Source organism: Pungitius pungitius, chromosome 1 (assembly GCF_949316345.1).
Source record: "Pungitius pungitius chromosome 1, fPunPun2.1, whole genome shotgun sequence".
Classification (NCBI taxonomy): domain Eukaryota; kingdom Metazoa; phylum Chordata; class Actinopteri; order Perciformes; family Gasterosteidae; genus Pungitius; species Pungitius pungitius.
The window spans coordinates 3,416,361-3,441,084 of NC_084900.1; the positions used below are offsets into that span (position 1 = coordinate 3,416,361).

At 53.4% G+C, this 24,724-nt stretch overlaps 2 protein-coding genes across 4 annotated transcripts; one reads left to right on the forward strand and one right to left on the reverse strand.

The window, feature by feature from the left end:
- Positions 1-177: 177 nt before the first annotated feature.
- prkd4 (protein kinase D4) lies at positions 178-6,838 on the forward strand. 2 transcript variants are annotated; one of them, XM_037480838.2, is made up of 18 exons: positions 178-366; positions 615-803; positions 1,615-1,753; positions 1,897-2,028; positions 2,119-2,273; positions 2,370-2,565; positions 2,981-3,215; positions 3,330-3,453; positions 3,562-3,639; positions 3,773-3,986; positions 4,126-4,151; positions 4,250-4,322; positions 4,466-4,572; positions 4,664-4,825; positions 4,909-5,007; positions 5,102-5,369; positions 5,493-5,578; positions 5,664-6,838. In XM_037480838.2, exons 2-18 carry the CDS (start codon positions 624-626, stop codon positions 5,823-5,825), a joined length of 2,436 nt encoding a protein of 811 aa, XP_037336735.2. In that variant the 5' UTR covers positions 178-366; positions 615-623; the 3' UTR covers positions 5,826-6,838. The 2 variants fall into 2 exon arrangements, with proteins under 2 accessions (XP_037336735.2, XP_062416747.1); XM_062560763.1 differs by lacking the exon at positions 178-366 and having other exon boundaries at positions 684-803; positions 1,016-1,753.
- actn3b (actinin alpha 3b) lies at positions 5,951-21,419 on the reverse strand. 2 transcript variants are annotated; one of them, XM_037480825.2, is made up of 21 exons: positions 21,025-21,418; positions 12,044-12,158; positions 11,704-11,823; positions 11,194-11,280; positions 10,877-10,964; positions 10,647-10,725; positions 10,329-10,410; positions 10,143-10,228; positions 9,942-10,034; positions 9,540-9,770; positions 9,283-9,430; positions 8,987-9,137; positions 8,781-8,889; positions 8,548-8,688; positions 8,277-8,459; positions 8,041-8,175; positions 7,736-7,915; positions 7,506-7,652; positions 7,350-7,415; positions 7,095-7,253; positions 5,951-6,998 (listed from the first exon to the last, which is right to left on the reverse strand). In XM_037480825.2, exons 1-21 carry the CDS (start codon positions 21,157-21,159, stop codon positions 6,840-6,842), a joined length of 2,694 nt encoding a protein of 897 aa, XP_037336722.1. In that variant the 5' UTR covers positions 21,160-21,418; the 3' UTR covers positions 5,951-6,839. The 2 variants fall into 2 exon arrangements, with proteins under 2 accessions (XP_037336722.1, XP_062416739.1); XM_062560755.1 differs by having other exon boundaries at positions 5,951-7,253; positions 21,025-21,419.
- Positions 21,420-24,724: the final 3,305 nt, after the last annotated feature.

Genomic DNA, 24,724 nt, shown 5'->3' on the forward strand with positions numbered 1-24,724 from the left:
TCTCTGTACATTTTGTTTCTCCACTGAATGACTGACTGAAGGGGCGTAAACTGTGTGCAGCTTCCCCACATGAGAGAGAGAGAGAGAGAGAGTGTGTGTGTGTGTGTGTGTGTGTGAGAGAGAGAGTGTGTGTGTGTGTGTGTGTGTGAGAGAGAGAGAGAGAGAGAGAGACTTCCTGCCTCGGATGGACGAGCCCCGCGGAGAGGAAACCCGACGCAGCAGAGCGCACGTCGAGAGGCCGCAGCAGCAGCCGTCCACCTGTCACACGCAGAGGTCACACACAGAGGTCACACGCAGAGGTCACACACAGAGGTCACAGACAGAGGTCACACACAGAGGTCACAGACGGAGCTCCACAGGCGCCAGGTGAGCGACAGCAAGTGTTTCCAGATGTTTGCTTTTTTTTTTTCGTTAATGGGAAAGCAAACCGAAACAGCCGAGGCATCAGAGTAGTAACCTGCAGAGTGAATGAGATCAGGATGCGGTGAACTTGTCTCTAAATGGGTCACCCGCTAGATTTAAGCTGGTGCAGGCGCCGCTCTGCACCAGCTTAAATTCAGCGGGTGACCCGTGTCTTGCCTGAACCCCGTAAAACCCTCCCTGCTCGTCCACAGACTCGTCCCATGCTGCCACGGGAGGCGTCCTCCATGTCCGCAGCGTCCCCCCCCAGTCCCACCGGCCTCTCGGCGCCGGCTCTGGTCCAGTTCCAGCTCGGCCTCTTCAGGGAGGTGGTCCGGGTCCCCGCCGGCAACCGCAGCTACCGCCACGCCAAGAGGCTGGCGGCGGAGATCATAGAGCGCAAGGTAAGGCCTCGGGTGGGAGGAGAAGGGTCCCGTGGTGCATGATGGGAAAATGGTCAGTTTCTTCTGAATCCCCCAATCTTTACACACCAGATTTAACAAGGCGGGATCATTTATTGGTCGTTTCATCCATCATGAGTTTTTACCGCCTCGTGCGAAGTGTTTGAGTGTTTCGGGACCCCCCTCCCCCCCCCCCCCCCCCCCCCCTCATGCAGGGGAGTCAGGAAGTGGGCTCACGGCGGCTGAATCGCGCTCTGGATCTGCAGCCAGCCGGGCCCTGGCGGCTGAGGTCGGACCAGGAGGCTGCAGGTGTTTGGTCTCCTCGGCTGCAGGAACTCTGTGGTCGCACAGCGCGACGCTAAGTTTCCAACCACAGCGTCTGCTCCTGCTGCCTCGCACACACACACACACACACACACACACGCTTACAAGTTTCCATGCAGAAGGTCAGCTCTCGGTGTGTGTGTGTGTGTGTGCGTTCTCTGTACACACACACACACACACACACCACGTTTTACATTGCATCCTTTTACAAAAGTACTTTTCTACAATACATCTGCAGGAATACACTCCCACCGTGAGTGGTGATGTTGCAGGGGGATCCTTTCCCTCCCCAACCTTCCTCTGGAAGACTCCCATGATGCACCGTGCCACGTGTCGTCTTTTGATGCCGAGCAAAACTAGGTCGTTGGTCCACAGAAGTGTTCTGCAGAGTCTCCTACTGAATCGTCTCCTTTTCTTTTCTTTCTTTTGGTTGGCTGTGTGCGTGTGTGTGTGCGTGTGTGTGTGTGTGCGTGTGTGTGTGTGTGTTCAGGCTCCAGACTGCAGCGTGGTCGGCGTCGGGGAGAAGACCCTCCTCTTCAGACACCAGCCGTCCTCGGAGCAGCGGCTGCTTCGCCTGACGGACGAGGACGAGCTGCAGGACGGAGACTTCATCGAGGTCATCATCGCAGGTCGGACCACAGGAGAACCAGTGTCATCCTTCATGGGGGGGTGGGGGTGGGGGCGGGGGGGGTCTACAAAGTGTATTTCTCACCCTTTCGACCCGCGGCGCTGACTGTGTGTCGCCGTCTCTCCTCCTTCCCCCTCGACTCAGGATCGGCGTCGGTGACCGAGATGAGGACCCGCCCCCACGCCCTGGTGGTCCACTCGTACCGGACCCCCACCTTCTGCCACCACTGTGGAGAGATGCTGTGGGGCCTCGTCCGCCAGGGGTTGAAGTGCGACGGTAAAAAGGGGGAAGGGGAGGGAGGAGGAGGAGGAGAAGGAGGTGGGGGGATATTTGTCGTTTGAGTCGCCTCCCGTCGTGTCTCCCCAGGCTGCGGACTGGACTTCCACAAGCGCTGCGCCTTCCTGCTGACCAACGACTGCAGCCGCGCGCGGCGCCAGGTCAGCACCAGCCTCTCGCTGTTCCCGCCCCGCCGGCCCCGGACGCACTCGCTGTCCAATCAGGCGGGGGGCAGCTTGGAGGAGGTACGGCCCGACGGACGCCGCCGCTAAGAAACCAGCTTCCGTTTTCCTTCCTCACCGTCCGTCCGTCTGCCCCCCCCCCCCCCCCCCCCCCCCCAGATCAGCATGTCCAAGCCGTCCTCCAGGCCCGTGTCCTGGGCCGAGCCCCCCGTCTGGCTGGGGATTGGCTGCGGCGACCTGGGCGGGGCTCAGGTGCCTCACACCTTCCACATCCACAGCTACACCAAGCCCACCGTGTGCCAGCACTGCCACCGGCTGCTCAAAGGGCTCTTCAGGCAAGGGCTGCAGTGCTCAGGTAGGGGGGGGCACCTTTAGGTCCTGCTATGAAGAGCAGATCTTGACCCCAATGGCATCAGTTTTTGGTAGTTTTAGAAACAGGAGTTAAAGGGATGCTCCATGGGATTAGCTTAGCTTAGCACAAAGACTGCGAACGGGGGGAAACGGCTAGCGGCCTGTATAAAAGAACCAAATCCCACCCTTTGAAACATCACATTTAGTTCAATCCCAACGACATTGAAGGCAGGAAGGTCTTCTCTTCTAGCTCCATGCCATGGTCCTCCTCAGTGGACGGGGTTGGGATGTTATGTCCCTTAAGTTAAAGAGTCCAAATCCTGAATCCACGGTTCTATTAAAAACTCATCCTCACACGGAGGGTTGGGCCCAGAGCAGGAAGCTTCTGACTGAAGTTGTCCCTGGGACCTTCTCCTCAGACTGCAGGTTCAACTGCCATCGGCGCTGTGAGCTGCTGGTCCCCAGAGACTGTCCCGGGGAGAGGAGGGCGTCCCACAGCGAAGGTGAGCTTCGCGGCCCCCCGGCGGACGCGGACGACGCCGACTCGCTGCTCACCGGCGTGACGGCGCTGGACGTCTCTGACGACGAGATGTCCGTCTCCGACGGAGACCGGGCGCCCGAGACGGAGGACGAGGAGCAGCGAGAGCCGATGAGGTCAGAGGGCCGCCAGAATGTGGGCCGCTTGCTGCCACCTAGAGGCGCTCAGTGGGCACTGCGGCGCAGAGGGGCTCCCCCCCTAAATCTTGTCTCGTGTCCCCCCTCCGTCAGTCCCTGCTTCAGCAGCAACATCCCTCTGATGAGGCTCGTCCAGTCGCTCCATCACTCGAAGAAGAGAGCCGGGGGAGTCCTGAGGGAGGGGTGGCTGCTGCACCACACCGACACGGACACGCTGGTGAGAGGCACACACACACACACGCACACACACTGTGTTCATGGCTGTGAAGTGCTTACACATACTTTGCATGTTCTGTCCTCTTTGTACCTCATGCGTGGTTCCCAGAGGAAACGTCATTACTGGATCCTGGACTGGAAGAGCATCACCCTGTACCAGAACGAGAGCAGCACCAAGTACTACAAGGTGGGACCACCAGTAACACCAGTACTGCTCTTATTCGCTTATTACTTCATGTTTGGATGTGCTTGAAGAGTCAAAGAAGTCACTACTGAACAGTATTTAATGTTCCTTGATGCTCCGACTCTCTCCTCCGCAGGAGATCGCGCTGTCCGAGGTGCTGCAGGTCCGAGGCCCCGCCCAGCTCGCCGTGCCCTCGTTGCCGGGCAACCGCGCCCACACCCTGGAGGTGGTCACGGCCTCGCTGGTGTACTGCGTGCTGGCCGGAGACGGCAGCGCGGCCTGGGAGAGCGCCGTCCGCCAGGCCCTGATGCCCGTGGCGAGCAGCGGGGGGGGAGGCGACCACAGCCGCGGTGAGCCGAAAATAAAGAGCTCTATTGATTTTATCGTGGCGAGGATTGCGTAAACGACTGAGTCAGACGACCTTCAGACTGGCATCATGAAAAGCGGATGTTTTATTAAGTGACTGTGTTTCCTGTGTGAATGACACAGACGGAGACTTATGCAGCGGCGGCGTGGTGAGGAGCAGCTCTAACCTCATTGGTTCATTATTCATTCTGGCCACGTAGGTGTGTCGGTCAGAGTTGAAGTGTGTGTGTGTGTGTGTGCGCTGCAGGAAATTAGCTCGGTGTATCAGATCTCCACAGACGAGGTGCTGGGCTCCGGACAGTTTGGCGTCGTGTACAAAGGTGACCACACGGTTCCCCATGTCGCCTTTCACACAGACGCCATTAATTCAAGTGTTACTATTGAACAGTTACCACAGAGGTTTAAGGGACGGCCTCCCAGGCGTCCCACTAGAACGGACCTCATAGAAGCCATGTCCCCTCAGGCACCCACAGGACGTCGGGTCACCCGGTCGCCATCAAAGTCATCGACAAGACGCGTTTCCCCACCAAACAGGAGCGGCAGCTGAGGAACGAGGTGGCCTTCCTGCAGGTACGCCTTTTACCCCGCTGCCCAACGTGGCGTCTTTTCCTCTGTCACATCTAATGTGTGTGTGTGTGTGTGTGTGTGTGTGTGGCCCCAGAATCTGTCCCACCTCGGCGTGGTGCTGCTGGAGGGGATGTTTGAGTCGGCCGAGTACGTCTTCGTGGTGATGGAGAAGCTCCACGGCGACATGCTGGAGATGATTCTGTCCAGCGAGCGCGGCCGCCTCCCCGAGCGCACCACGCGCTTCCTGGTGGCGCAGGTGAGCGCGCTTTCCCCCCCGCCCCTCCCCCCGTGTTGACAATGAGCGAGCGCTCGTCTGTAACCCCCCCCCCTGTGCCGCAGATCCTTGAAGCTCTGCGCTACCTGCACCTCAAACACGTCGCCCACTGCGACCTGAAACCTGAGAACGTGCTGCTGGCCTCCGCCGACCCTTTTCCTCAGGTAGGCTCTCCTCCCCTCCCCCCCCCTCCCCCTCTTTTCTCGATACCTTTCAGCAACTTCTCCCCCCTTCCCCCCCCCTTTTTTTCCCTTCAAGGTGAAGCTGTGCGACTTCGGCTTCGCCCGCATCATCGGCGAGAAGTCCTTCCGGCGCTCGGTGGTGGGCACGCCGGCCTACCTGGCGCCCGAGGTGATCAGCAACAACGGCTACAACCGCTCGCTGGACATGTGGTCGGTGGGCGTCATCATGTACGTGAGCCTGAGCGGCACCTTCCCCTTCAACGAGGACGAGGACATCCGGCAGCAGATCACCAACGCCGCCTTCATGTACCCGCGCCAGCCGTGGGCCTCCATCTCTCTGGAGGGTATGGGGGGGGGGGGCGCCCGCATGTCCACAGTCGGCCACATTTTGAAAGCCATCTCGTTCCTCCTGTCGTCCACTGGGTGTCTCCAGAGGACAACACTGATGTCTCGCTCTGTCTCCGCAGCCGTGAGTCTCATCAACAACCTGCTGCAGGTGTCGGTGCGGCGGCGGTTCAGCGTGGGGAAGACGCTGGGGCACCCGTGGCTGCAGGTCGGTTGCTTCTGGTGCGTCAGCTGTTTTTTTTTTTTTTTTTTTTTTTTGGGGCATCCCAGTTCACAATGTCCCCCCCCCACAGGACTTCCAGCTGTGGTGTGACCTCCGGGAGTTCGAGCTGCGGAAGGGCCGGCGGTTCCTGACGCACCGCGGCGACGAGGAGCGCTGGCTGCGCCACGCCCAGCAGAGGGGCCTGGACTTCCCCTCCCACCTGTGCTGGGACTCCGACGACCCCGACCTGTGACCTCGGCGCGCCGGGGGGGGGGGGGGCAGGCGGTGGTCAAAGGTCAGGCCGCCACACGCGTGGTTTTCTTTGTGGTCGTTCGCAGTGACTACGGTGCTTTTTGTGAAAAGAAAACACAACTCCTGTTTAGTAATGTACTTTTTCTTTTTTATTCCAAGTTGAGTTTTTTTTTATTTTTTTTAATAGGAACTGTGTGAAAGTGATTTTCTTGTATTTGCGTCTGTGATGACGGACAGAATGAGTGAAAATGGAGCACATGAAATTAAAATGTCGCCGCCACACACACACACGCGGAGGAGTCGACTCACTGTGGGAACAAACCCCCCCCCCCCCCCTCGTCGCTGACATGGGCCTCCTGCGGTCCCTACAGTGTTGATTCTTTATTATTTTGTCCCTAACTTGCCTCACGCACACGTACTTAAGGCCCCCCCCTCTCTCTCTTCATTTGCCTTATTTTACCCACAGTGCTTTGCTCCCTCTGTGCATTTTAACGTCCACGTGCTCCCGCTCATCCTGCGCTGGTTCCTGAGCTTTGGGCTTTAAGATCTTCGGGTTTCACAGTGCTGTCGTGTTTATTTTTAAGTACGAGCTCCGTGACATCACAGCGCCCGACCTGCTCCCAGAGACGTGGTGTGTGTGTGTATGTGTGTGTGTGTGCGTGGGTGTGTGTGTGCAACTTAAGGACGAGTCGAGGACTCAAAGGCGCTGTTTCTAAACTTCAACATAGCATGCATCTGCACAATTACACAACCCACAGGCTTCTTTCTTTTTGTGTTTAAATCACTTTTTCATCTGTAATTACCCTTCTAAAAATATAAGTCATCTGAGGGAGAGAGAGAGTGGGGGGGATAGAGGGAGGGGGAGGGGGGAGAGCAGGAGGGGGTGGGGGTTGGGGGAAAATAAAGGAAAGATTTGAGGGGAAACAAACTGCTAGCACAGAAGGACAGCGGAAGGGGTTTCGTCGCTTGCTCCTCCCTCGTCAGAAGGGGGCGGGGCGCCGGGGGGGGGGGGGGTCTACAAGTCGCTCTCCCCGTAGAGGGCGCTGGAGAAGGAGATGTAGTCCAGGGCGCCGGTGGAGCCGTCGGCCCCGATGTACCTGGTCATGCGGCTGATGCAGTACTCGGCCTGATCGGGCGGCAGCTCCCTGCGCAGCTCGTCCACCGTGATGTAGTTCTGGAGGGGGGGAGGAGACAGAAAGGGGGGGGGGGGGGGGTCAATGTCTGAGCGGCGGCGCGGCGTGAAAGGCGGGGGCCCTCCGTTGGCGCTCACCTTGTCCGAGGCCAGGATCTTGAAGGAGGCCATGACCTGCTCGGCCGTGTCGGTCTCGGCCGTCTCGCGGGTCATGAAGTCGATGAAGGCCTGGAAGGTCACCACGCCCGTGTTGTTGGCGTCCACCAGGGTCATGATGCGAGCAAACTCCACCTCGCCCTGTCGGGGGACGGAGGGGGGGGGGGCTCAGGTCAGACGTGCGGGGAGGGGGGCTTTTCTAAACACCCATCCTGAACCTGTGCGTGTTGTGCTCACCAGGTCGTAACCCATGGAGATGAGGCAGGCGCGGAAGTCGTCCGGATCCATCATGCCGTTTCTCTTCTGCGTGAAGCAAAGCGTGATTCACTTGCAACGTTTAAGAAGATCAAAACAGAAGCTCCCATCTTTTTTTTTTCGCCCAGTGGGCCTCACCCGGTCGAAGTGGTTGAAGGAGGCCCTGAACTCGTTGAGCTGCTCCTGGCTGATGCCCTTGGCGTCGCGGGTCAGGATCTGGTTCTCCACCTCGTTGATGGTCCTGGCGATGGTGGTGAGGAGCTGCTCCCAGCCGACGCGCACGTGCTACAAGGGGAGGGGGGGGGGGGGGGTCACTTTGAGGCTCACGGACTGAAAGGGGGAGGGGGGAGGGGGGCTGGCTGCCGTACCTCCATGGTGTAGTTGGTGTGCTTGTTGTCGAAGATGAGGGACTCCTGGCTCAGCTGGTGGTCTCCCTCCAGCTTGTCGATGTTGGACTTGTAGTTGATGATGTTCTGCTCGTACTGCTTCAGGCTGTTCATCTGTTCCTCCAGGGAGCCGGCGATGTCCACGGACACGTGGCTGATCTCCTGCAGGGGGGGGGGGGGGGGGATGTATCTGTGTATTTTTATACTTTTCCACTATTATTGTCCCCATTGTAATAAAAAAAACATGTAAAAAGTTGCCTGGATTGTGTTTTCTTTTAGTTCTGTACCTCCATCTTGGTTTGAATCCAGGGTCCGATGATGTTTGCCTGGGCGGCGAACTGGCGCCTCAGCCTCTCGTTGGCCTGCTGCCTGGCGACCTCCTCCTGCAGCATTTGGTCCCGGAGGGGAACCAGGTGCTTCACCTGCAGCAGAGCCGATGCACAGCCGCGTCACAGGAAGCTCTTCGGCGGCGGGGGCGGCGCGGGGGGGGGGGGGGGGGGGGGGGAAACGGGATTTAACTCACGGTGTCCCACTTGGTGCTGATGTCCTGCGGGGAGAGGTTGGTGTAGGGGTTGATGCCGGACAGCTTGATGCCGTAGGTCTGGGCGATCTTCAGGATCTCGCTGTGGATGCCCATGGTGGCCATGCGCTCCTTGTCGGCCTCGGGCAGCGTGGCCTTGAACTGGTCGTGAGCGGTGATCAGGCTCTGAAAAGGCGCAGCGGGGTCCGAGTTAGAAAACGTGCACGCGGTCAAGATGTATTCAAGTGAAGCAGCGTGCGTCCGCATCCTCCACCTGGATCTCCTCGATGCTGTGGACGATGAACATGTCCTGCAGGTCCTCCATGGCTCCGTCCATCCAGTTGTTGAAGGGCGCCGCCCTCTTGGCGAACTCCAGGTAAAGCTGGTCGATGGTCTCCCACAGCTTCTCCACACGCTGCGGACGCACAGGAAGTGGAACTGAATCACTTCCTGCTAACCCCCCCCCCCATAAGAACCATTTTACTGTTGCATCCTCCAGCGTTGTACCTCCAGTGCGTCCCTCCTCTTCTGGGTCAGGGTCCCCAGGTTGTCCCACTGGTCGCAGATGCCCTGGCAGCGGGCGTTGACCGTGGCGGCATCGTGGTAGTCGAGCTCGCTGGAGGAGGAGACGACGGACCGCGGTTGTTACTCCTCCACACAGACACAGACACACACACAGACACACACACACACACACACACACACACACTTACTTGAGCTCCTGGGCGATGGCGGCGATCTGCTCCACTCGGTCCTGGTGAGCGGCGAGGTCGCTCTCGAAGGCCTCGTGCTTCCTCATCAGGGCTCTGATCTCCATCAGGGAGGCCGACTCAAAGTCCTTCTGGGACAGCAGGTCCTCCTTCCCTGGAACGCACCGTTTTGATCTTAGCTTTTCACTTCCTTCCCCCCCGGGCATTCAGAGAGCGCCTCGCCTCGTTAAAAGGGAGTCGCACCGAGACGTTCACACAGAGAATTTGCTCGCCATGCACCCATCCGCCAGCTGCCCCACCTCCGGTCCAGGACTCGTGCATGGAGCACTTCTGCTTGAACTTCTCGGCCAGGTGATCCAGCCTCTCCAAGCGGCGGATCTCGGTGAGCAGCCACTCCTCGTAGCCCTTCTCCACCTGCTCCAGACCCTTCCAGGCGTTGGCAATGTCCTGGTGGAGAGAGAGAGAGAGCGAGAGAGAGAGAGCGAGACCTCGTCAAATTTGGAGAACGGGAGCAGCTCGCGGCAGCATCTCGGCCCGTTGGTGGAAGCCTCCTCACCGACACCATCTTGCCCTCAGAGGGCATGAAGGCGGGCCGGTTGCTCAGCCTCAGCTTGGTCTGCAGGGTGTTGAAGTTGATCTCCAGCTGGCACTTCTCCTGCACGCGCGGCGGCTTGTGGATGCGCCGGTAGTCCCGGAAGTCCTCCAGCTTCTGCTGCATGGCGCGCATGGTCTGCTCCGCCGTGCGGTTCTCCAGCCACGGGGTGGTGCGGCGGATCCACTCCAGCAGCTGCAGCAGAGGGGGGGACGCCGTGTAGTTTCAGAACCCGACCGCGTTGGGCACAGCAGGTAATACTTTGTTTCGGGTTTGGGTTTTACCTTAACTGCACCATCTCTACAAACTACACTTTATTAACTCACTTAATCAAACTCTTTCTTACAAACATGTTCCATTTCCCACCTCGCTGGCCAGCTTCTCGTACTCCTCCATGAGCTTCTCGTTCTCCTGGTTCACGGCCAGCACCTTGCAGATACGGTTGGCAGCGGTCTCAGCCTGTGGTGGGTGGGGGAGGGGGGCAGGGGGGGCAGTTAACATGCGTTTGGGCATTTCCACTGCTGCAGCAGTAGAACCACAGAATGAATCACTACAACGGCGGCTGACCTGCTCAGCGCCAGCAAAGGCGTGGTAGAAGCAGGACACGTAGGTCATGATGGCCTTCTCGTCGGGTTTGGGTGTGTTCACGATATCTGGGGGGAGGTCGCAGCGGGAACGTTAACACACACGCAAGCACACTTCCGCTCTTCGTTGTTCCAGGATTTAGTTTGACAGGTTTTTTTTCAGTCTGACCTTCGGCGTCGAGCATCTTGGGGATGTCCAGGAACTTCTCAGCCACCTCGAAAGCAGTGTTCAGGTTCCCGATGGGGTCATCCTATGGCGGGAAGGAAAATATCACAACGCCGTAATGGTAACACACAAAATCCCATTCGTACAATAAACTCGTTTTCACTGTTGTTTCCAGTGCAAAAAATTGAGCACTTTATAAAAGATGATCCACCAAGATCATTCAGAATGAAGCAAGAGCCAGTCAGAAGAGGAAGAGGAAGAGGAAGAGGGGGACAGCAGGACGGGAGGAGACGTGAGGAGGCGTGAGGAGGCGTGGGGCACCTTTCTCAGCTTGGCGTAGTCGATGAGGTCCGGTCTGTGTCTGTGGATCAGGGCGCACAGAGCCAGGCCGTCCTTCCAACTGAGCGACAGGAAGGAAAAGTGGGGAAAGGAAGCGTCAGAGTGGAGCGGTGGGACGAAGGAAGGAAGGAAGGGAAGGAAGGGAAGGAAGGGAGGGGGGCTGTCAGGGCTGCACCTCCCGTCGGCGCCACAGCTCGGCGATGTGGACCCACCTGATGTGGAAGTTCTGCACGTTGACGTTCCTGTAGGGGGCGGTCTTCCTCTGGCACCACAGCAGCAGACCCTCCTTAGCAGAGGTCTCTGCAACAGAACAAAACATTTTAATCATCTTTCTAAAAAGAGGGAGGGGGGGGGGTGAATAAATAATGGGAGGAAACACGGTCGGGATGTGAATGAGGAAGAGTGGTTGGCTGGTGCACAGAACGAGAGGTCAGAAGGTCGATGGAAGTGAAGCTTCACGACCAAAGTGATTTAGATTTTTTGGAAATGAGCTGGGGGGGGGGGGGGGGGTAAATCAACAAATACACACCTTCCACAGAGATGTCCTGGATGGCAAAGCGCAGGATGATGGTCCAGATCATTCCGAGGGTCATCTTCGCGTTGCCGTCGACAATTTCTGCGCGCGCGCACACACACACACACACACACACACACACACACACACACACACACACAGCATGAGAGAAAATTCAAAAGCAGTCGTAGGATTTCTGCTGTTGAGACTAATTAAATTCCAGGCGGCCTGAAGGCTCTCGAGGACTCTGTTATTTACAGGATCAGACATCTGAGCTACAAGCATTGTGTCGATTAGGAGCATTTTCACAACTTAAAACAAATTGTTTTTTTTTTTATATCTCTTCAGTTCATGTCTCCCGTTTAGAGAATATCATATTTTGATTCAATAATAAATGTTAACAAATTTAAAAAAGTGTGGTTTTGACGCAGGATTCGTTCCCGTCTCCTCTCAGGAGACACCCTCACGCTGCCGTGCCCCCCCCCCCCCCGACAACGCGTCCCAGGAGATGCAAAGGCGGCTCACCCTCGGCGCCGATGGACACCAGCTTGACCCCTTTGCTGCAGATGAAGTCCAGAGCTTTGTTCACGTTGGCGATCTTGTGGAAGCGCATCTTGCCCTTGTCGGGTTTGGGCAGCCTCTCGCCTGCAAGGAGAGAGGAATCCTTCACTCAGTCGTTCATCTCTACGAGGCACATCGCTCCTGTGGCTGCACGGGGTTCTTATCGACTGGTTTGTGGTTCAAATGGTCGCGGCTAAAGCTTCATGTCTCTTCATGACAATACAAGGAGCCAACGGTAACTCATCCACCACAAACGTGTGTGTTTATGCATGTGTGTGTGTGTGTGTGTGTTGATGAGATCCACCTGATATGACCTCCAGCAGCAGCATGAGTTTGAGGCCATTTCTGAAATCCTCTTCGATGTTGTCAATCTGTGTGCCGGCCTTCCTCAAGTGGGAGTTACACCACGCTGTGAAGGTCTGAGAGAAGGGGGGGGGGGGGGGGGGGGTGTTACATCGTCACCTCACGACACACACACACACACACTTTCCTCTGGGAATCACTGGATGAACACAAAACCGAGTACAGCAAAGTACAGTCTTTTGTTTTACACGAATACAAAATAATTTAAGTTAAATGAGGACACAAGAATAACATTAAATGAATTATTGAATGAAAGCAACATTAAAGTCTCTAACTGGTGATTCGGCAGAAATTAAACCATGGTATCAATTTAAAGAGGCCTGCGTTGATCTGAATTTTATTTTAAAAAAATAAAACCTTCACCTACGGGGAGAAGTTACCTGGTGGATATGACTGTGTGTGTGTGTGTGTGTGTTGGGGGGGGGGCTCTGCAGGCTGCGTGGGTGTTGCAGGCAGAATAAGTTCACGGGCTGAATAACTGCAGACGGCGGCGTGGGCGCAGCGAGGCGAGAGAGGATGAGCGATGCAACGCGGCTCCGGACGAGTGAGAGTCCACCAACAGAGCGCGTCCTCGTACGAGCGTGCACAGGTACGAGCGCGCACGGGTACGAGCGTGCACGGGTACGAGCGTGCACGTGGCTGCGCTTGAGAAGAGGCGGGCGGGGAGGAGATGCTGAAACAGGTGACGGATTCAGATTCCTGGGGAACAAGATGCTGTCGAGTGACTGACAGTTGCTCTTTGGTTACGTAATCGGGTCTCGCCGTCAGTTTTTTATACATGGAATACTTTGTATATACTGTGTTATATATTTATCCAAAGATGTACTACATTCCTTCAAAATGATGTATATACTTTATATACTGTCTTAGTAAATACTTGACTGATGGAAACGTTGCGACATTAAAAACATTATTCGTTCCAGTCTGGATCTCGGCTAAAGAAAGACACTGGAAGAGGGAGGGGGGGTACAGGAATGCCCCCCCCCCCCCTCGGTGTAATTGGATGTAAGGGGTCCGGAGAAGAGGCCGCCGGGGTCCCAGCAGGTGCTCGACTCCTTCGCCACGCATGACCAAATTTAGACAGGCTCCTAATCCGCCACACGGGGGCCACTAGGCCGAGGAGACGAGGTGAGCCAGGGAGTGGGGCGGGTGGGGGCTAAATTAAGTAAAAGAAGGAGGGGGGGTGGGGGGGGGGGCTAAAGAGTGAAGGGTGGGGGGGAGGGGGGAGGAGGCTAAATCGGGTTGCCATGGGACACCACGGGACAGCTGAGAAGGCAGGATTCCTGAAGTGAACTGTAAGAGTCCAAGACGGAGCGAAGGGGGGTGAGAATGTACAGAAGAACACCCCCCCCAACGCATAATATAATAATTGGAGAAGTGGGGGGGTAAGACGAGAAGGAGGGGGGGGGACTAAACGGCCAGTGATTGAAAACAAACCAGGTGAAAGGACTCCTTCCTGTTTTCTGCGTCTGATGCTGTTATTTTAAAGCCTGTGGTGGTCTCCCCCCCCATCCCAACCCCCCCCCCCCCCCCCCGCCCCCCCCCCCCAGTGGTCTCTCCTCTGCCCACACCTGTCGGTCTGGCCCGCCCAGGTCCTTCTTGTAAAATGAGGTCACCGTGGCCCAGCAGAATGCCGTCTCAATACAGCTGACACTGACACACACACACACACACACACACACACACACAGACACAGACATACACACACACACACACACACACACACACACACATACAAACACTCCTTAATAATGTCAGTCAGCTCAGCTGTCAAGGAGCTGATGCAAACCACCGGGTGCAGGTACCACTGAGGGCCTTGAGGGGGGTGGGGGGGGGGGGGGGGGGTCATGTGACGCTGAAGGCCTTTGGGGGGGGGGGGGCATGTGACGCTGAGGGCCTTGAGGAAGGGGGTCATGTATCGCTGAGGGCCTCACACTAAATAAAAACGACTATTTAGTGTGAGCGTGAAGTAACTTCGTCGCCTTTTAACTGTGACGTAACTCTCGGTGCACCTCCCCAGTACCACACACACACACACACACACACACACACACACACACAGTGCAGAGTGTTACTCCGGCTGTGTCGAGGTTGTCTTTCCACAGCTCGTTTTCTTGGTGACGGGTTGTTGCTTTGCGGGTTAAAGGGTGACTTTGCTGAGCTTTGCATCAACAGACTTTACGGCGTCTCGTCGTCCCACTGAAGAGGCCGGCGTGCCTCACGTCACCCTTTGAAAAAATATACAACAGCATCAAATAACAAACCTACTTTCTGCTAATTGGGAGGAGAACCTGTCTGGTCTTCTTCCCCGGACGAGTGTGCAGATTTAATCACACTCACGTCTCCAGTAGATGATTTCTCCGATTATCACCTTCCAATCAGGGCCGAGGGGGGTGTCTAATTAGGGAAATATGCTGCTGCAGCCTTTGCCAGGGTTGGAAACGTGAATAGTAATTTGCTCTGCTTCATACTGCTTTGTAAAGTGTCGCTATAGCAACGGGCCTTCTCTCACTACACCGCAGGTATTCAGGTGTCGCCATGGCAGAGTAAGAATAGTCGGGGGGGGGGGGGGGGGGGCGACTCCAGTCCCCTCCGGCTCCCTTTTGTCCCACACCTGTTCACAAGTCACGCCCCCCCTCGCGCCACATAAACAAAACACGCATTCGCGCGCACACACACACACACACACACACACACACAAACACACACACACACACACAGGAGGCCACATGACGTTAAAACGTCAGCCAGGAACCGTCTAATCAAAGACTCAAACAAGATGCCGTGAGATCAGTTCACTCAGTCCGGGTTTGTCTGACGTCCGCGTCCCCAATAAAGAGACAGGCAGAAGAATTACAGCACACAATTTATAACGAAGTAGCAGAAATATATATGAAAAAAGAGAAACCTGACGGATGGTTCAACACACCATTCTGACACAGAGCCTCCTTTTATTGACCTCGTGCAAAGGTCACCGCTTCATTAAAAAATACAAAGGAGGAAGCCAGCAAAGTGAAACTAAAAACAAATCAGGCTTCTCCTTGCTGTGGAACATCAGCAGCTCCGTCCACATAACATAGAAGGACCTTCCTCTGAATCTCTCTACATCGTTATTACCATGTGAACAGATGTTACACTATCAGCATCCCCCCCCCCCCCCCCCGCCTGTCAGCCACCTCTGCTCTATGGAAGGATTAACGAGCTAATGTCCCGCCGCGAGGCCCGGGTTCAGACCCTGCAGATTTATGCCCGTGTTCAGAGGACAAAAGGCCAAGCGCACCTCATCTGAGCCAGAGAGACGCGCCGTGTGCACCGGGGGGGGGGGGGGGGTCAGAGCAGCAGGTGACTAAAGACAGAAAAGTCCGGTGAGAGGAGGAGTTTCGTACAAACGGAACACGATGTCACGCCATTAATCGCGTCCCCGCTCCCCGTTATGCGGCCTTGCATAGTGTTCCGCCGCCACGAGCTCCCAGAGTGCTGTGCCACCGGATTTCTGAATCACGCCAAAGCTGTGTGTGTGTGTGTGTGTGTGTGTGTGCGTGCTCACTTGTCAGAAACAGCGGAAGAGCTGCCAGCAATCGTAGAGCAGGAACAAACCGTTCACATTTCGGGAGGGGGTTATTTCATTATAGAGTTCAAGGCGCCCGATAATCAGGAGAAAAGAACTACACATTTTCTGTCCAACAATGACCTGGGATTTTGGTTTCCTGTGTTTAGCTCTCCAGATGTGTCGTCAAACCAAATTCAGGGCTAGAGATTGGCAATTGCAAGTTTTTGTGCTGATAGAAATTCCGCTAAATGCTAACAGAAATATGCTGACATGCTGATATTCTGCAGGTGCGTCATTTATCGTGTGCACCGCGGCTCGGCGCGTTAGCATGCTAATAATTGCTAACTAGCGGCTAGCGGTATTTGGTGACAAAACAGTACGAAGCTAATTGACATGCTGACGGTCTGCCGAAGTGAAATAGTCTGAGATTACTAACTAACTAATTAGAAAGTAGAACAAAAAAATAAAAAGGAAGGTGCATCTCAAGGTGGAGGTCGAAAGTCGACGACCTTCTTCCGTCCATTAGCTGGACGGCGGCTGCGAGGCGATGGCTTGGTGACCTCAGTCCTATTACAAGAGACCTATCACCTCGGCGGACGGCGAGCTGACGAGCGGAGCTCCCGCCTGGCTATAAATATCCATCGCATGTCTCATTACTACAAGGAAAGCGACCGGTCGACATAAGTGTGACACCATTAGGGCCGGAGGGGACGCGTCGCAGGGGGACGCGTGTCCTCTGTGTGTCCTTCGTTACCGGCTGGCGAGCCTGAAGAATAATAACTGGAACCCGGTAAGAGATTGAGTTGTTTTTTTCAGATATTACTGGGATGGAACCCAAACTAATCCAAGCGTTGATTCTCTTCACAGAGCCACGGGATCGCTCTGATCAGATCGAGAAGCCCTCAAAGCCCATCAGTCATCATTTACTACCCCCCCCCCCTCCCCCCTCCTCATAGGAACTGACAATACTCTTTGTTCCTCATAAAATACAACAATATTTCACACTGCTGGGCCCTTCCTTCGGCCTCCCGCACTGAAGCAGTTTATAGAAGCCTCCCTACATGGACACGGCTTCTGGAATAGCAACAGCTATTCGATCCGGCTGCGAGTTCTCTCACCTCTCCACTTACATTTAACCCCCCCACCGGCAGCACACCTTTGCCCCGGCGTGTGCCGCTGGGGGGGGGGGGGGGGTAATCAATGGCGTTAGTTCCTGACGATTCACCTGGAATCAGTTGAGAGGCTTCAGGTCAAACGTCGAACTCGCTTGCTCTTAAGAAAGCGCGTGATGAGTCGATTCTTGAGTCAAGGCTCTGAGGTCGGCTCGACGTCGTGACTGCTCCCACGGGGTGGGGTGGGGGTGGGGGGGGGGGTGATCACATGACCCTGACGGAGTGAATCAAGGGCGGACGTCAAATATGGCAGGTTGCATCTTGGGATAACGTAGCCTGTGTATGCTACATAACCGGGGAAACAGCTCCTCGCTATTGATTGCCAAAGTAAGGTCTGCGGGTGGTGCCCCCCCCCCCAGCCCCCCCACGAGGAAACATGTCAAGAACTCGCGTTTTCCCCACACGTGACGTTTACAAGCGAATGTCCCGTTGCCACGATTACGTGAAGCACCGCCGGCGCGTCCGCATTGTCTCACGTAACGTCGGGTGCAGGTGGGGATCGATGACCACCCCCCCCCCCCCCCCCCGTCTGGCTGTTAAAGTGCAAAATGAGATTAGACGAGAATAGATGTGATTACGAGGCACCTAAACTTCTGTCCTCGCCCACACGCGGGGGACCATCAGGTTGAGTGGATGGAGATCCCATTACTGGATGTAACTTCATCACACTCCAAGCTGATGATTAGTCTTTGGGCCACTTCATTCCTTCTATGCCCCGTGGAACAGAGCACAGAGGAATTGAATGGAACAGATTGGTCTTTTCTTTTTCACAGAATTACGAGCATCAGTGTGTTCATTGTGGGAATAAATGCGGACTGACTGTAGTTTACATTATAATTTGATTTACACGTGACTGGGTGATTATTTGATCGTTCGGAGCAGCGTTGTGTGAACCTGATGTAAATCCAACTAATTCATTGTTTATTCAAACATAACGAGATTTCATTCACAGGATCAACTTTGGTGTAACTTTTCAGATTTGATTTTCACCTCTTTGGCAAATACAACAATCAACGATTTAAGCATCGAGCGTAAAGGAACGTGTGATTCCATCCGTGTTGGAGTTCGTGTCCATACACTCCTCATCCGCCACAAGGCCAAAAGGTCAGCGTGTGACCTGATGTAATGCGTATTTATAGCCGATGGACGGCATCAACTCGGCTATGCTGCGAGCTTCGGTCACAGCGGGGGGGGGGGGGAGTAACGCAGCAGCATCGGTAACTTTCTGACCAGTGGCCACATGTACTGGTGCTACAGCTGGTCTTGTGAGGTGAGCGACGACCTTTAGACAGCTACCGGTATCCCTTCGACGGATCACCACTTTTTGGAAGAACGGAGCGAGACGTCTCTTTGAGGGGAGAATCTTGTCCGGGGCGAGATCCCGATGCCACCACTTATGACGATATAAACATGAATGGATTATGCATTAAAACATTTCCAAAGTCTAGTATCAGATTCGGCATCACTGTGTGTTGACACACTAGTTTTTTCTTTCTGCTGAAACTTCAAGGATAAAGAGAGCAGGTGGCGCTGAGATTTCATTTCATATTCATTGCAAAATGATGCACAGGCTATATTTATGCGCTGATATCACCTCCTTAAGCCAGATCTGACGTGCCGAGGAGAGCAACGGGGTACGATGACCTGCTCCCCCCGGGGAGGAGGTTGGGAGGTGAAGACTAAAGCGACGTCCCCCGGGGGACGATTATATCTCTTCTTTGCATTCAGAGGGACGACAGGTGGAATAACGAGGAGGAATAAGACGAAGAAAAAAGAAAGACCGCTGGACAGAAAGCAGGGGAAGGAAAAGGCAAAGGTGGGCCTTGGAAAAGAAAGACACAAAAGGGATATAGGAAGTGTTGGCCCCGACTGGAGCGAGGAGCCGGGGGGGGAGCCGAGCAATTTTAAAAAGTATTTTTAGGGAAGATGTTTATTTGTAGGTCTGTGAAACCAACCCGGGGTGTCGATCTCACTCTGTGTGTCTCTCTCTCGCTCTGTTACCATCTGTTGAGGCCTCTCAGCCTGTCATTCGTGCAAAGTAACATCTGAACATGCTTGTTAAAAATAAATAAATAAAGTGACTGTTGTACTGTCCAACGCTCCAATGCACCGCAATAGTGCAGGTTGGGTGTTATTCGATCAGATTAAATTACATTAGATTGGATTAGATCATTTATTTTGAAATAGAATACAGCAAAGAGAAACATGTATTGATTAGTATAGATGTATTTCTACTATATCAGCTTTAAACTTCACATCAAATTCTCTTTTTCTTACTGCTGCTGTTTTGAGGAGGTGCATGTAAATTATGATGAATTAGTGTTTTCTGTTCTTTACTTGATTACAGACTGTAGAAAATCTGCAGCTTCAGTCATAAGCATGTTGTCTTGTCCACAAGTCTTTTGACGTTTCCATTTCCGAAATACTCAAATTGACAAAGAATATTACATTGGCTTCAAAATAACAAAGAATTGAACCCGTCATCAAAAATGTGGCTCTGGTTTAGCAAAAGAAAATGGCAACGCCAAAGGATGTAGCTATTTCTACTTTTCGTGTTATCAATATAAATCTCAATTAATTATTATTATTGTACGTACACACATTACTGTTAAAAAGCTGTTTTGAATTTAATATTATACATGAATGTTGGACTTTAAATACATTTTCTACACAGGATGAGATTCCCAAGAGTAAACTGTGGCATAAACATGAGATAACGTGAAAATTAACCGTGTAGAGTCGCTTTTAATCTTATTATGACAGTGTTTATCAGAAAGAGATGAACACTAATGGCTTTTCTAATGAAACGATGCTGATGATGAAATGATGATCTGCCCGACAGCTATTTTCAGATTGAACTCCGATATTTCTGAGGAATGCAACTGTGATCACTTCTCAGAAAAATGGCGACTGCGGCGAAGCCAACAGTTGTGCTAGCTTAGCTGCTTATTAAGCTAACTTTACGTTACTGTGTGCTAGCTTAGCTGCTTATTAAGCTAACGTTACTTTACTGTGTGCTAGCTTAGCTGCTTATTAAGCTAACTTTATGTTACTGTGTTCTAGCTTATTAACCTAACTTTACTGTGTGCTAGCTTAGCTGCTTATTAAGCTAACGTTACTTTACTGTGTGCTAGCTTAGCTGCTTATTAAGCTAACTTTACCTTACCGTGTGCGTCTGGCTGACATTCATACAAGTGTTTTAAATGAATGGAAATAATCTTTGGGGATGTTTTCGTTGTCCCACTTGGAACAGAGCACAGAGGAATTGAATGGAACAGATTTGTCTTTCTGTTTCACAGAATTACGAGCATCAGTGTGTTCATTGTGGGAATAAATGCGGACTGACTGTAGTTTACATTATAATATGATTTACACGTGACTGGGTGATTATTTGATCATTGAACCTGATGTAAATCCAACCAATTCATTATTTATTCAAACATAACGAGATTTAATTAATAGGATCAACTTTGGTGTAACTTTTCAAATTTAAAAGTATTTTAAATGAATGGAAATAATCTTTGGGGATGTTTTCTTTGTCCCACTTATGCGTCATGTGACTTTCTGCTCGGACAGTTAATCAAACGCACCTGTCAAACTTGTCCTCCACGTGGCGCGGCCAGCTGGTCGCCTAGGCGACGGCTCGGTATGGCTGACGATATTGGGTATTAATAAACCCTTATTTTTTTAGATTATTATTTTTCTTTTCTTTCTTGTATGTGCGCCTTTATTAACTAATTAAAACAAACAAATAACAATTATAAGCCACGACGTGAACAATTGTTTTGTAAATTTAATTAGCACATTCGACTTGTCTCCCTCCCGTCACTTTACCCGTCCTTTGACAAACGTTATCATTCGATTGCAGGCTATAGGCTGTGGAGGGCAGTATTATATTTAGACAGTCTTCGCAAGGCAAGGGGTAAGTTCACTGAAAGACAACACTGAGAAAGTTCCAAGGCCGAAAATATCCGCCTACACAGCTTCCAGCAGGACTCAAGTGGCGCGCACAGCTGCCCATTTCCCCCTTGAGCGGTTTTAAACTTTACATTATTCCCTGGTGAGACTGCCGATTCCGAAAACCTACACTGTGTCATGTTAAAATGTAAAAAAAAAAGAAAAAAAAAGTGTGAGGACCCGGGTCAATCTGTGCGTAATTACGCACGGCGGCACGAGCGTGAGCTCGCTATCCAAACCTACCTTCCTCTGCTGCTTCTCCCACGCAGGGTCCAGCAGCAGGTCCCTGTCCCAGTCGTCCTCCTGGGTCATGTACACCTCTTCCTGGTTGATCGTGTACGAATTGCTGTATGTCATATGCGTTTCGACAGTCGTCATGGTGCCGCCTCTGTCAGGACTTCACGTCCCCCTCAGCTTATCGAAAGGAAAAAAAAACTTCAGCAAATAGACGCCGCCGTGAGGGCAAAAACCACCTTGAGACGTGCGGTCTCGCTTTCAGGTGGTGGGGGGGGGAGAAGAGATTGAAACGGGCTGCAAAGACCAGACTCCACTGGTGCGAGGTGCCTGTGCGGAGGTGGTGCTCCCACTACAACGAGACCCGAGCTGGTCCGGTGCTCCTTTCCTGGTCAAAAGTGGCACACGTGACCGCGCCCCAATAAGTATGGGAACCGACGGGCGCGGGTATCGGGTTCTGACCCGAAAAAGGTTTAAGAGGCGGGGTGGTCTCTGGCGTTCAGGGTCAACTGGCTTGTGATTGGTGAAGAGGGATGTCAATCACGCCCCCCTCGCGCCTGAGAGTGTTTTTATGGCCTGTCCAATGCACCTGTTGCTGTTAGTGACCCTCAATGGCAAACCCAGCTCTCTGTAGTTTCAGCCTCCCAGAAAACAGTACCGAAGAATATTCAAACATTACTCAAAAGCAGTAAAGGCCACATTCTGGATAGCCCCCCCCCCCCCCCACGAAGACAGCTTTCTAGTATCAAAGTATTCAAGCGCTGACACAAACCGTAGAGGTTTCTACTTTTTTCAACCTAATAAAAAAACAGTATGTCTCGTGTGTACAATTAGATATTAAATAAAGTACATGAATGAAATTGTATTAAAAGAGATCCAGGCGCTTTCATGAGAAAAAAAATAATTTATTCATGATTTGCATGAGAACTGCAAAGAAATACAGATCCAAAGTAAAACATGTTGACACAAATATTTCATCCAATATCCATCAACCCCATTCAGCTTTGTGCTTCTACCACTTTCCCTGTAATCAGCGCATTTAGATTTTTACAAAAACACTGGAGCGCCCTGATCATGGATCACGGAGGTTTGATCTACTCTCGTTCTGGAGATGAAACCCTCAAACAGTCCTTTTAACATTTGGCCTGGACAGATTAGAATGGCAAGATATATTTTTTTTCTTCATCTAGGGGTCATCGATGTACACAATACTGCATTTTAGTGAACCAAGCAAAAAGGTCACGTGTATCCAGGATACGACACTTCAAAGTAAAAGCTCCATTATCAGGATACACTGCGACCGGCGCAAAGGGGCCTTTTTCGTTCAACAGGGTTCTCCGAGGGTCAGGAAGGTGGGGGTTAGGGAGCAGCTTTGGACGGAGGATCCTTCAAATACCAACTCACCTTGGCATCAAACTCATCTACTCATCCCTCTTGTTTGTCTCGGCGGACGGAAAGGCTCAACTTCATCCTGCAGCGGTCAGAGAAAATGGCGGACAACTCAACTTGGCGGTCGCGCGAGGGTTAAGTTCTCTCATCAATCTCAACAGGTAGACGAGAAACACACGGCCCGTCCAGCCGGCGGGAGGAGAGCTGCACCTACCAGAAAAGTCCCATAGAAACCCTGAGATGGAGAATGTACAGGTCACACTGGCCCCCTACCTAGGCCCATCTTATAGGACGTTTCTGGTTGGCTGTGAGGGACCCGGGGGGCGGGGCATCCGACGGTTTAAAGCAAAGCGACCCGTGGCCGTCGTTGAAGTCTTCTCTGGGAGCGCGGTGGCAGGCCACAACACACACACACACAGACACGCACAGTCCTCTGGCACGCCCACACGAGGAGGACGGGGGGCGTTGGGCCAGGCGGGCGGGCGGGCGGGCTGGGGGGGTTCTGGGAAGTTGAGTCTGAGAGCCAGAGCCGCGGACCCAGATCCGAGGAGGGGCGTTGGGCGACGGTCGGTGGCGGCGGTAAAAAAAAAAAACGCTGTGTGTGTGTGTGAGGCGGAGAGCAGAGGCGCATGGGGTCAGTAGGGCGGGGGGCCCAGGAGAGGAAGATGTGGGAGGAGGGGGGGGGGGGGGGGGGGGGGGTGTAAGGGGCGGCGAATACGGCGGTGGAGAGGAGTTGACCAGCGGGGCAGGGGAGGGGTTAGGGCTCGTCCAGATGGGGCAAGCTTCACCAATCAATACGAAGCCCCCCACCCCCCCAAAAAAAGTTCTCCACACATGCTCGTTCTGCTTTAACACACACGACGGCGTTGGTGATGCGAGGCAGGCCTCAGCCTCACACCCGACCCAACGATGACACTGCCATTGAATCAGAGGGGGGGGGGGGGGGGGGGTGTTACTGAGTGGGGAGAGGGATGTGGTGGAGGAAGCGGTAAGGAGGGATGGGGGGAGGCGGGGGGGGGTGTTGTTGCCAAGGCACAGTCAAAAGGAGGGGGGCGGCAGGGTGGCGAGAGGGGAGGCCAGTGCTTTTGTTTTAGGGGGTTTTTTTCGGTGGTTTTCTTCCATTTACCTTGGTGGTGAGGAGCGAGAGAACGAGTCCCCACTGGGGTGGGCCGAGGGGGGGAGGGGGGGGGTCGCGCCTAAAAGCCGTCCCCCATGGCGCACGCTGGCCGTCCCAGGTGGCCCGGTGACCTAATTCAGTTGAGATAGTTAGTTCAGAGCTGCACTCTCGCCGGCGTAGTTGTGGTTTCTCTTTTTTTTCTTCTTTTTTTGTGCGGCAGAGTGACAGGTTATCACACATGCAGGTGGTCTGAGTGGACACAGAGACACACAAAGGGGGGGGGGGGGGGGGGGGTTCAGTGCAGCAGGGAGGAGGAGGAGGGGGGGGGGGGGGGAGAAGAGACCAGACGCACACCCATCAACCCCAGGAACAGGACTGCTCCACAGATCAAAATGCACCGGGGCCATTCTATCTGTGTGCCTCTCACCAAGCTCTCAACATGAAGCCAGATTCTGGCGTGTTCTTTCTGGATGAAGAAAATTTTTTTTATTTTTTTTTTAAAACAAAAAAAACATAGAAAATCCCAGCTTTTCTTGGCCCAAATGAAATCACAGACGTGCATTTTGGGTCAGTTTGAGAGGCTGGAGAGAGAAGGGAGCACCGAGCGGCACTTACCCCGACCAAAGAAAGCAAAGCAGGGCCAGCGTCTGCACGGTGTGCGTCCTTCCCACCGGAGGAACAGGAAGTGGAGAAGAACCACGTGAACAAGAAGGGAAAAACGTCCAAACCCTTTGCTTTCTTTTACCACAGTAGTGAGCCAAACATTCTTTATTATAATAAGGATGATTATAGTGTACATATTCTCGCGATAAAAAGCATGCCGATTTTTAATTAATGTTTTTTTCTTTTCTTTAAAAAAAAAAAAAAAAAAAGTACTCTAAAAAAAATACGGTCTGAAACATGGCAAACAAGACATTTCGCAAACCACATAATTCTACAAAGGATGCAACTGGTATGTGTTTGTATATACACAACACAGAAAGATTACACTGTGAGATGCAAAAGTCACTTAGCCACTAAAAACCACAGGGGGGTGGGGGAGGAGAAGGGAGGGCGGGGGGTGGGGGGAAATCGGCGAGGCAGTAAGGTGAGTCCAGAGGATGTCTGTGTGCGCATCAGACCGCCGCCGAACAGCAGCGATGTCGAGTTTTAAAAGGGGGGGGGGGGGAATTTGGGACACTCGGGACGAGTCAAGCTTTTGGT